At 42.6% G+C, this 11,337-nt stretch overlaps 1 protein-coding gene across 12 annotated transcripts in view; it reads left to right on the forward strand.

Moving 5' to 3' along the window:
- SMG7 (SMG7 nonsense mediated mRNA decay factor) overlaps positions 1-10,387 on the forward strand; it is a 93,062-nt gene extending 82,675 nt beyond the window's left edge. For 8 of the 12 annotated variants that reach the window (XM_035719179.2, XM_035719175.2, XM_025430044.3 and 5 more), the window contains 9 exons: positions 99-243; positions 807-1,186; positions 1,805-2,176; positions 2,940-3,089; positions 5,043-5,123; positions 5,822-5,981; positions 6,866-7,036; positions 7,156-7,301; positions 7,916-10,387. In XM_035719179.2, the coding sequence (XP_035575072.1) occupies positions 99-243; positions 807-1,186; positions 1,805-2,176; positions 2,940-3,089; positions 5,043-5,123; positions 5,822-5,981; positions 6,866-7,036; positions 7,156-7,301; positions 7,916-8,029 (1,719 nt within the window). In that variant the 3' untranslated portion in view covers positions 8,030-10,387. The remainder of the gene's footprint in view (positions 1-98; positions 244-806; positions 1,187-1,804; positions 2,177-2,939; positions 3,090-5,042; positions 5,124-5,821; positions 5,982-6,865; positions 7,037-7,155; positions 7,302-7,915) is intronic. The other 4 variants (XM_025430046.3, XM_025430047.3, XM_049112142.1 and 1 more) reach the window with 3 other exon arrangements.
- Positions 10,388-11,337: the final 950 nt, after the last annotated feature.

Consider the following 11,337-nt stretch of genomic DNA (forward strand, 5'->3'; position numbering starts at 1 on the left):
TTGATATAATAGAATCCTAAATACTTTCTTAGAGTAGGTGCTTCTTTTTGACACATTTGAGTTTCAGATTATTACAGTTTTACTTCTGTTGGTCATAGGTAAAATCCCAGACAGAATTAAGAAAGACTCCAGTGTCTGAAGCCAGGAAAACCCCTGTAACTCAAACCCCAAGTCAAGCAACTAACTCCCAGTTCATCCCCATTCATCACCCTGGAGCCTTCCCTCCTCTTCCCAGCCGGCCAGGTAAATATACATTTTATACTTTGTTCTACTTCATCTCATCTTTGTAGGAGTTTCTGTTCACTCGTTGAATATTTTATACTGTACTGTAGTTACATTACTAAACCATAATGTTAAAAGGTAGAAGGAAGTTTGCTTTTCTCTAATGCATATGAAGTTATTTTTGAGCCGTTTTTCTGTAGTTTATCGACAAATGCAGGTTTGTTACCATGAAGGAATTCCCGTCACTAAACCTGGCACTTAAGAAACCACCTTCAAAAAAAAAAAAAAAGAAAAGAAAAGAACGAAAGAAAGAAAGAAACCACCTTCAAAATACTCCCATTGCATCAGTGGTGGATAGAAGTAGCTGCTGTCCACTATTAAATACTCCATAATTAATTCTCAAAATCAAGTTAAAGATTGGTGCTTGATCAGTCTCACTTGATGGTTGATCCCTGTCTTTTATAATTGACTGAGGACCTCTTCTCCACCCTAACCCCACTTCCCCCTCAGATGACTTATTTTTACCTTTCTTTTGTTAATAAGTACCTGTAGAACTAAAGCTGCTGTGTTCTTCTATTTTGAAGGGTTCCCGCCCCCTACATATGTTATTCCCCCTCCTGTGGCATTTTCTATGGGCTCAGGTTACACCTTCCCAGCTGGTGTTTCTGTCCCAGGAACCTTTCTTCAGCCTACAGCTCACTCTCCAGCAGGAAACCAGGTGCAAGCTGGGAAACAGTCCCACATTCCTTACAGCCAGCAACGGCCCTCTGGACCAGGGCCAATGAACCAGGGACCTCAACAACCACAGCCACCTTCCCAGCAATCCCTTACATCTTTACCAGCTCAGCCAACAGCACAGTCTACAAGCCAGTTGCAGGTTCAAGCTCTAGCTCAGCAACAATCCCCCACAAAAGCTGTGCCAGCTTTGGGGAAAAGCCCTCCTCACCACTCTGGATTCCAGCAGGTAAGTGATAGTCGCGTGTACTCCAGCTGAAATAAGGAAGGGGGAAGGCTGAGATTATTCAGTGTTTGGCTAATTAGAAATACTGGCTAAGCTTTCAGATGCCTTTGCTATTTGAGTATGGGAATGCAAAAATACTCTCTTTGCTGTTTAGGAGAGTTCAAATGTTTTCCTTTCTCCTCTTGTAAAAGATAATAGATGTTAAGTACCATTCTTTGCTGCTACTTCTTATCAGCTCTGTAGAAAAGGACTTTGAATAAATAATCCTCTATTTGAATATAAACTACAGAAGGGAAATACAATCATAATCCTGATGAGGTGCTAGGGATATGACACCATTCTTAAGATATTGTCAACCCCACAGCACTTGAGGCAGGAAGGAGGAACCACACACACATACTCACTTGTTCGTTAAACCTTATAAATAATTGAATTGAAAGAGAACATGAATTCAGTGCCCATCATCTGTTCCCAGAAAGCTCTGTATTGAAAAATCTAAAGGGTAAAGGACTGCTGAGTTTTGTTAGTTGTAAAATCTCTCAAGTTCATTCTGTGATTTCCCGAGTATTGAATGTAACATGCATTTTATCCTCATCTTGATGACAAGTATCTCTTTTTTAGTATCAACAGGCAGATGCCTCCAAACAGCTGTGGAATCCCCCTCAGGTTCAAGGCCCATTAGGGAAAATCATGCCTGTGAAACAGCCCTACTACCTTCAGTCCCAAGACCCCATAAAACTGTTTGAGCCGTCATTGCAACCTCCGGTAATGCAGCAGCAGCCTCTAGAGAAAAAAATGAAGCCTTTTCCCATGGAGCCATATAACCATAATCCCTCAGAAGTCAAGGTCCCAGAATTCTACTGGGATTCTTCATACAGCATGGCTGATAACAGAGCTGTAATGGCACAGCAAGCAAATATGGACCGCAGGGGCAAACGGTCACCAGGAGTCTTCCGTCCAGAGCAGGATCCTGTGCCCAGGATGCCATTTGAGGTGTGTGTCCTTTCCTGTCACCAGACACAGTGAAGATAGGTCTCGGGCTTCATATCTTTTTGAATTTCTCAAGTAGACGTTTATAAGGCCACTCTGATTCATTAGTGCTACAGCATGCTGCTGAGTGACTGGCATGGCTCTCGGTCTCCTCCTCATAATTGCACAGTATGATTTGGTCTGGGGGAGCTAAAGAATTCCGTTACTGATGTGGAACTGTGATGGTCTGGCAGAGAGATGGTGCAGAAATCTCTAACACAGCATGTTAGAGAATTCTGAAACAAAGCTCCTCTCAGTTGGGCTGAATCATCCAAGTTTAAAAATAGGTTTACTGCGTATTTAAACAAATTGCTTTCTGAGAGGAACAAAGTCAGCCAGTTATCTTTGGTAGTGGAGTTCCCCTTCCTTTCTCTTTATTCATGAGAAACAGGTGTGTTTGTAACTTTTAAAAAGAGCTGTTTCTCTGTTAGCCCAAGATATGCTAATCACTCTGCTCCATTGCATTGTTTTACTCACAAGCCACATTAACCTTTTATGTTCTGCTCCCTGTTTGTCAGTGTTTTTTGCTTCTTTCTGTTATCTTGATCTTTTCGCCCCTTTGTCCTTCTGTCACTTTTGTTTCATAGCCTTTTCTTCCTTGTGTAATACTGTCTACTGTAATTCTTCTCCTTGACTTTAGTTGCTTGTATCCCCCTAATCATGCTGCTACTCCTTTGTGCTTTTGTCATCCCTTATTGCATCTCACTGTGATCCTTTCTGTCACTAGGACCCCAAGGGCTCCCCTCTGCTTCCTCCGGACCTGTTAAAGAGTCTGGCTGCCTTGGAGGAAGAGGAAGAGCTGATTTTTTCTAACCCTCCTGATCTTTACCCAGCTCTGCTGGGGCCTCTCGCCTCTCTTCCTGGACGGAGCCTCTTTGTATGTATTTGACATAATTCTTGCTCTAACCCCGGCTTCTTTCCTGAGATTTTGGAGTCCTTGGAATAGTTGGTTTCTTTTTTCTGGAGCTTTCCTTCTTTACAGAATTGTACCATTTATTTCCTCACTGCCCAGACTAACCTTCAAATGGTGGTAGAACATGGCAAAACATTGCTAGTTGTAAATCTCAGAGTCATGGCTTTGTTATATGTATTATCCAGAAGCATCCTTCAGGGTTGGTCACATAGGATGCGATGCTGGCAGATTTTAACTTACTTTTTCAGGTGGCACGTCCATCTAAACCCAAAAATTTCAAGGATCGTTTAATCTTGCTTAGGAGCAGTGAGATTTTTTCTTCATGTACTGAAAATATGAAATGAAATATGTTCTAGATTTTTTAGTGACGTTATTGAACGATATGTGGCTCTTTTCTGTTTGGTTAACTGAGAGCCCTAATCTGAATTCAGAGCAAGATTCATAAACAGAATGAGTAAAAATGAAGTGACTTCTATTTATAAACATTGTTGGAGTGCCATAAATTAGTGAATTCAGAGATAAATAACCAGGATGACATAAAATAAAGTCTTTAGTACTGATTAGTGGTATCTTTTAAAAATAATCCTCTAGAAATCCCTCTGCATTTCAAAGGATGGCATTCTATATGCTCATTAATGTTGATATCTATTTTGCTGAGATGGGGGAGTATGAAAAGACATGCTGTGAAGTTTTCCCCTCCCTTCACTCCATCTTAACAAAACATAAAACAATTCTAATTATTACTTTTTTGCTGTTTCTTTCTCATAAATGTAAGAAAACATTGATAAGATTAAAACACATTAATTTTAGCATTAGGAGAAATAAAACTGAATGGCACTCATGACAGAAGCTGCCATCCCTGGCACTTGAAGTTCCAGAAGAATTTGCCTGGGTGAGTGGCCAGAGAGACCTCCCACTTTTCCTCCCAAGTTAGAGAAATAAAAGGTCCCCTAGAAACTTGAACAACATGAGTGCAGTGACAGCACCTCAGGGCTGTAGAAAGCCTAATTTAGCAGAACTGTTGGCATTTGTTGGCCTTGCTTGCTGCTTCTCTGCTGGTGTGGCTTGAGAGCCAGGGGGGATTGCTTCTCTCTGCACTCATTTCCTCCTCCCTTAGCTCCTGTTTTTCTTGCCCCTCCTCCATTCAAAATGGAGCTGATTGGGGAACGGGTGAATGTGGAGAGGGGGTAGTGTTTTAAGGTGGGTTTTTTTTTCATGCTTACAAAAAAAACCTTGACTGTAATCCTTTCTGTATTTAACATTATCATGGTAATAATGTGTGTGAAAGTGCCTTGCATGTAGTAGGTGTTTAATAAATGCTTTGTTGACCAACTATTCAGTGACAGTGAGCATCAGAGATTCAGCTTTTTTTCCTGGTAATTTCCTTAGGGCCAATAAATGTAAGTTCAACTTTAGCAACTATTTTAATATATACTACAAATAGAGCTGCTTAGGAACTGTGTTGACAAAACCAGTTGTCAGATAGATTTGAAAGGCTTTAAGTCATTAATGTGAGCATTTTAAAAATTGGGGGGACAAACTGCCAGATCAGCACAGCATCTTGTTTTGAGAGTATTTTAAATGCAATTCTTGACAAACGGATTCCTGAAGGCTCCTGCTAGTAAACACTCAGAACTGCTATCTTCCAGGGTCCCTGGTCCCTGCCAGGGTATCTGTGCTAGATGAGAAGTATTAATCCAGGAGCATTGTGTCTGACTTGCCTATGGCACTTGGCACTTAGCTGGTGTCATGGTATTAACATTTAATTCACATCCCTGAAGCCTTACATTGTACACGATGGGTATGTACAAGTATGCTTAAATGGTGGTCTTCTACTTTGGTTGTACAGTATCTTAAGGTTAATATTAAGAAAATGGAGGGCATAATTTAACTACTTTTCTTTCCGGGACTGTGAAGAAATCCTTGTTGGAGAAGCCCTCGGAGCTCATGTCCCATTCCTCCTCTTTCTTGTCCCTCACCGGATTCTCTCTCAATCAGGTGGGTAAACAGTGGAGAATCCTGCTTTGTGTTTTTATAGTAGGCTAGTATTTCCTTTCCCATTCTATTTCCGTTCCCTTATTTTTCTCTTCCTTCCTCTTCCATATATCGGTGTCATCCAGACATTTTATTTTATCCTCTCTCCCTCTGATTCAGATAATGAGATACTTGTATGTTATAATTTTGAACTCTTGAACTTCTCATTAATACAGAACCTGTTAGGGCTCTGTTGTTTAGACAAGTAAATTATTTAGGCGTTTAAATCTGGGTGGTTTACATAGATAGAGAAAATAAAGAGGGAGGGAAAGCAAATTTAAGAGAAAATGAATTTAACAGGAAAACCAAAAGAAACTGAAAAGCCAGGCAGCCCGGGTGGCTCAGCGGTTTAGCACCACCTTCGGCCCAGGTTGTGATCCTGCACCTGGGATCGAGTCCCATGTTGGGCTCCCTGCATAGAGAGCCTGCTTCTCCCTCTGCCTGTGTCTCTGCCCCCCCCCCCCCAATCTCTCATGAATAAATAAAATCTTAAAAAAAAAAAAGAAAGAAACTGAAAAGCCTTCAAAAGTTTGTCCCATTAAGAAAAGCTTGGTACACTTAAAATGGTTAAGTGTATCAAGCATCCAAGAACATTAACGTTACATTTTCTTAAAGGTCTTTCTTTTGTGTGAGTTTATAACTTGGTTGTCATTGTCTTTCAGGAAAGATACCCAAATAACAGTGTGTTTAATGAGGTATATGGGAAAAACCTGACAACCAGCTCCAAATCAGAACTTAATCCTTCGCTGGCCCCCCAGGAGACGTCACTCTATTCCCTCTTTGAAGGGACCCCCTGGTCTCCATCACTTCCTGCCAGTTCAGGTATTGACTAATCTTCATATTACAGACCTTGCATTTCCTATACACTCAAATTGATGATGAATTAGTATGATTTTGTGATTATAAATATGTTAGGTTTTTGGGGATCCCTGGTGGCTCAGGGGTTTAGCACCTGCCTTTGGCCCAGGGCGTGATCCTGGAGTCCCGGGATCAAGTCCCACATTGGGATCCCTGCATGGAGCCTGCTTCTCCCTCTGCCTGTGTCTCTGCCTCTCTCCCTCTCTCTCTCTCTCTCTGTGTATTTCTCGTGAATAAATAAAATCTTAAAAAAAAAATTAGGTTTTGGATGGTTTTTTTAAAGTAGTTTCTGAAAGAAAATATTTAGGAAAAAAGCTTGATGAGCTGGTTCACATAATAAGTGCCACTAAAAGAGCTTTTTTGCATCAATAACCAGCAGAGTTGTAAGGGAGAAAAATATGGGTTCTATCTTAAGATTTGTAGCTGTTCTTTAGTTTTGTTTGTAAATACTCATTCTTTGTAGGAAAAGTTGCACTTTTTAAAATAGAGATTTTTTTGATCCCTATTTTATAAATGGAGTTTGATTTAATAGTAATTTCTAAGATTAGGCAATTCTATTTCTGATAGAGAAGACCAGTAGATACTTACCTGAAACAGTTATGCCAAAATTATTTGATTTTGCGTTTGTTTTTTTTTTTTTTTTTTTAAAGGACTGTGCCTTAGAAATGTGCAGTAAGACAAACTAGCACATCTGGTAGGGTCCCTTTGGGGGCCCTTATTCTGTCTTTCTCCCAAAGTCCCATGGTTATCTTTAATAGAATTTAAGTGATCAGATCCACAGGAAGCTTTAATTCTTGGTTTTGTTTGTGAAATACCTGTTAATGACTTGTGTTGTTGTGATTTAATAGATCATTCAACACCAGCCAGCCAGTCTCCTCATTCCTCTAACCCAAGCAGCCTGCCAAGCTCCCCTCCAACACACAACCATAATTCTGTTCCATTCTCCAACTTTGGACCCATTGGGACTCCAGATAACAGGGATAGGAGAACCGCAGATCGGTGGAAAACCGATAAGCCAGGTGAGATCCAGACTTCATTGCCAGTGAAAGTGAAATCACTTACTCTGTCCTTCTCTGGTGTTTGGTATCGGACGATGACTGAACCTCTTGAATTCTGCTTCTCTCTTTCCATCCCTTAGCCATGGGTGGGTTTGGCATTGACTATCTCTCAGCAACATCATCCTCTGAGAGCAGTTGGCATCAGGCCAGCACTGCAAGTGGCACCTGGACAGGCCACGGCCCCTCCATGGAGGATTCCTCTGCTGTCCTCATGGAAAGCCTCAAGGTGAGTGCGTTTCAAGAACAAGAACCACGAGAGATGTGTCTGCTTTTGTTCCTATAAATAGCTAGTCTTATTCCTAAGGCCCTTAGAGCTGACTGATTCATAGCACATATCTAGCAAAGTCCTAGAAACGTGGTCTGCCTTATTAGACTCTTAAATAGGATTTTTGTTTTTTAATTTGTGAACTCACTAGTGGTAAAAGACCGTTATCTTCACGGGGGGACAGAAACAAAGGTTTTAGTTGCATTGTAAGGTTCAGACAATTCTGATTCATCTTGGAATGTTTGATTGAAGCTTTTTGTGAACAAGAAGTAAAAATATCTAACTTTAGAGCTGTTTTGCTTGTCTAAAATCTTTATAGTAAATATTCTGTGGTCCCACATGGCACTGAGTTTTAGTAAAAAGTATTTCACCTTTTCTACTTTAAAATAATCTTAGTGGGAACTAACTGGTTTTGAGGATAGTCTTATAATAACTTTGTCTAATAGCTGGGTCTTTCAGGGGGTAGGGATCTTGGGAGATGAATGCCTTTATATTTGACGAGGATCAAGAAACAAATCCCTATACAGACATCCAGGCATTCGACCACTGCTCACAAGCTCTGGGCTGTTTTTCAGTCTATCTGGTCCAGTTCCATGATGCATCCTGGACCTTCCGCTCTGGAGCAGCTGTTAATGCAGCAGAAGCAGAAGCAGCAGCGGGGACAAGGCACCATGAACCCTCCACACTGAGGCCAGAGTGGCAACCCTGGGAATGAAGGCTCCATAAACCATGGCATGTTGGGTCTGCAGGACTGGCCCATACAGTCCCCTGCAGGTGGCAGCCCTCTTTTCTGTTTCTTGCTGTCGAGAGGGTGTAAGTGTTCCACCGGCGTGCTGGGTGTGCACGAAATGTCGCAGTGCAACAAAACGAAAACAACCATCAGGAACTCTCCGTCCCCCTGGGGCCTTCCGGAGGGAGAGAGGAACTGCTGTTTGTCTCACTCAGTTACCTGGTACCACCGCCTCTCACCTTCTCCATCGTGCATGTCCCCAGCCACAAGGGAAGTGAAAGCTGAGAAGGGGAGGCAGATGGGAGAAGCCAATGGGAACTTCTCAGTCCTTTTTTCCTCTTTGGGGAATAAAATAGGAATCCATTAATGATTGCTTTGCTGACTGAGAATGTAGTTGAAATTATTCCCGAACATCTTTTATTATTGTTATTACTCTCAGTAGTAAAATATCACACTGAATTCTTCCACACACAGATGTGCTTCTTCTAGTCAGTGTGTAGCAAGGAAAGCCCCGGGCACTGCTCCTGTGAGAGGTTGGTGGTGACAGGATGGGGAAACTGACCTCTTCAGCCAGTGGAAGTGTTCCATGAGGGAGAGTCCAAGGCCTCAACTTTCACTCGGAAGGTTCTGGCAGGCCCTCCTCTGGCCTGGAGACTCCAGCAGGAAATGCCCTTCACTCTGTAGGTGCTCGAGCCCCAATCGAGGATGCAGTGTGGGTGGTGGTGCTGGGCTGGACTGGCAGATGACTGCTGTAGGATTTTAAATTAATGTTTTTGATTCCTGTACATTTTACGGTAGCATAGCAAGCAGTCTCACAGAAGGCAGGCTGGTCCATTCGTGGCCTGACACATTTTAATAGGTAGAAGCTTTCAGTGTGGTTCTTTTCTGTTTGATTGGTTTTTGTGACCCTATCCTGCTTACCACCCACCTCCTCTTGTCCCTACCTCCATCCCTTTCCTACCCTATGCTGTATGCTAGTAACTGTTTCTATTACTAATGTGTACAACATCTCGCCAAGAAGCAACAGCATGGGGTCCAGCAGTTGGGGCCCGAAAGACAGTCTGAGGAGGAAGGAAGCAGTGGCATCCGCATAGTGCACAACAGGCCAGGCCCCTGCCCAGCTGCGTCTCCTGACCTCCACTTTCAGAGTGAAATACAAGGCAACATGGACACATGTGCATCATGCACAGAAGAAAACACAACGAAGTCCATTCTGGAAAAGGCGAAAGAAAGGAAAATAGACTTTTATTTGGTATTTATTAGAAGGAAAGAGGACTGAACATTCTCTTATGTAGAAACAGAAGGACAGCATTTCTGTTAGTTCCTGGAAAAAGTAATATTTTAAGGGGAAATTATGGAAACAATCTAAATGTCCAATTGCTGTGCTAGTGGTAGGGTCTATTTCTGGGAGGTCTCTCGTGTGTGTGTGTGTGTGTGTGTGTGTGTGTGTGCGCGCGCGCGCGCGCGCGTGCGCTTGCACGTATACGTGCGCGCATGCCCAGCTGCTCTCCCTGGGGGGGAGGGGGAGTGTGTGTGTGTGTGTGGAGTCAGTGTGGTACTTACAAACTGGAAGACAGCTGCAGAGCAAAGCACATCCAGGAGCCCCGGTTGTCACTGGAGTCTGGGCAACCCCAGCAATGGAAGGGGTGAGATTAATGCTCATTGCTCTTCAGAGAGTGGTTGGAGCCCCGTATGCTTACATTATTGCTCTTTAAGTTTGACATGGTGTTTGGGGTTTTCTGTTTTGTTTTTGTTTTTGTTTTTGTTTTTTTGTTTTTTTTCCGAAAGGTCTGAAAGGGTGAAGCCCCCCACCCAATGGCAATATGAAACCCTTTGTGCTTCTCTCCAACCCCTTCCCTGTGTCCACCTCTCTCCCATCCCTGCCCTTCCAAGCCTCCTTCCCTGCTACCTTGACCCACTTTGTGTGTTTGAGCTCTGCATTCAGGCAGCTGCAACATTCCAGTGTTTGAGCTGTCCCTGATTCATGCACCCTAGACGAGCTAGCCAGGTTCACTGTCTCACTCCCGGTACTGCCCACGTCCCATCTGCAGCCCCGTTTCTGCATGAGAATTTGGTGTTTGGAATGTTTTCTGATTCTTGGGGCGGGGTTCCTCGCCTTATCATCCTCAATGTGGAGTGTAATGAAGAGGGAGAGGAGAATCTTCATCAGAAACTGGTTTTGTGTAGTAAACTTTCTCTTGTGTTTTTTTTGTTTTGTTTTGTTTTGTTTTCTGTTTTGTTTTGGTCTGTCTGTGCAAGACCTGCAGCTGCTGAAATCAGCTTTGCCTTTAATTAAACCATGTTCTCTCCAACCAGATCTGTGTGTACGTTGTTTCCTTTCTTACTGAAAGAATATCCTTCTTAAAAACAAAACCCTAAGTATTTAAACTACTTACAAGTCAGCTAGGGGAAAGCAGAGATGGTCAAAAATTGAGTATACTTCAGGGTTATTTATGCTTTTAGCAGCATTCCAAACCTGTGTGCATTATTATGGAAAGGGATGGGTAGAAAAAGCTGTCAAAATTCTTTTATCTAATAAGATTGGCTTATGCAAATAAGTTAATCACCCTCCATTTTTATCCTTATTTTTACTGTCAGTGGGGCAATGCAGAGATAGTTTCTCTTTCTGGTCTCTAAGAATCACTAAGTCTTGGGCAGCCCAGGTGGCTCAGTGGTTTAGTGCCACCTTCAGCCCAGGGCGTGATCCTGGACACCCGGGATCGAGTCCCATGTCAGGCTCCCTGCATGGAGCCTGCTTCTCCCTCTGCCTTCTCTGCCTCTCTCTCTCCCTCCCTTCCTCCCTGTCTCTCTCATGAATAAATAAATAAAATCTTTAAAAAAAAAAAAAAAAAGAATCACTAAGTCTGATTAGCCCCAACAGTAATTAGTGTTCTTAGCTTTGAGGTTGCATTTCTTTAAGACGTGTCCAAAATTTCCAGTGGTAGCCTGCCAGGCCTGCAGCAGCATGTTGGAAGTCAGGGCCGTGGCCTGCCAGTCCGTGTGTTCACATTGGTCAGCAAGCCTCTCACTTCTGTGTTGATTCTGTCTACACCTTGTCTCCTAAACTGCTTTTCACAAGCACTCAGAGAGAGGGAGGGAAGTGAAGGCTAGGTTATAAAGTCTAGTATTTGTTAATCCTGAGTTAACCCTAGGAAATCAAGCCATTTGGTTAAATGATAATCAGAATAAAACCATAGCATTCTATCATGTATATTCGTGTAGTACATATTCTAAAACATTAGTCAGCAGGGTAGTCCTGACCAAGTG

The sequence above is a fragment of the Canis lupus genome, chromosome 7 (assembly GCF_003254725.2).
Source record: "Canis lupus dingo isolate Sandy chromosome 7, ASM325472v2, whole genome shotgun sequence".
NCBI lineage: Eukaryota > Metazoa > Chordata > Mammalia > Carnivora > Canidae > Canis > Canis lupus.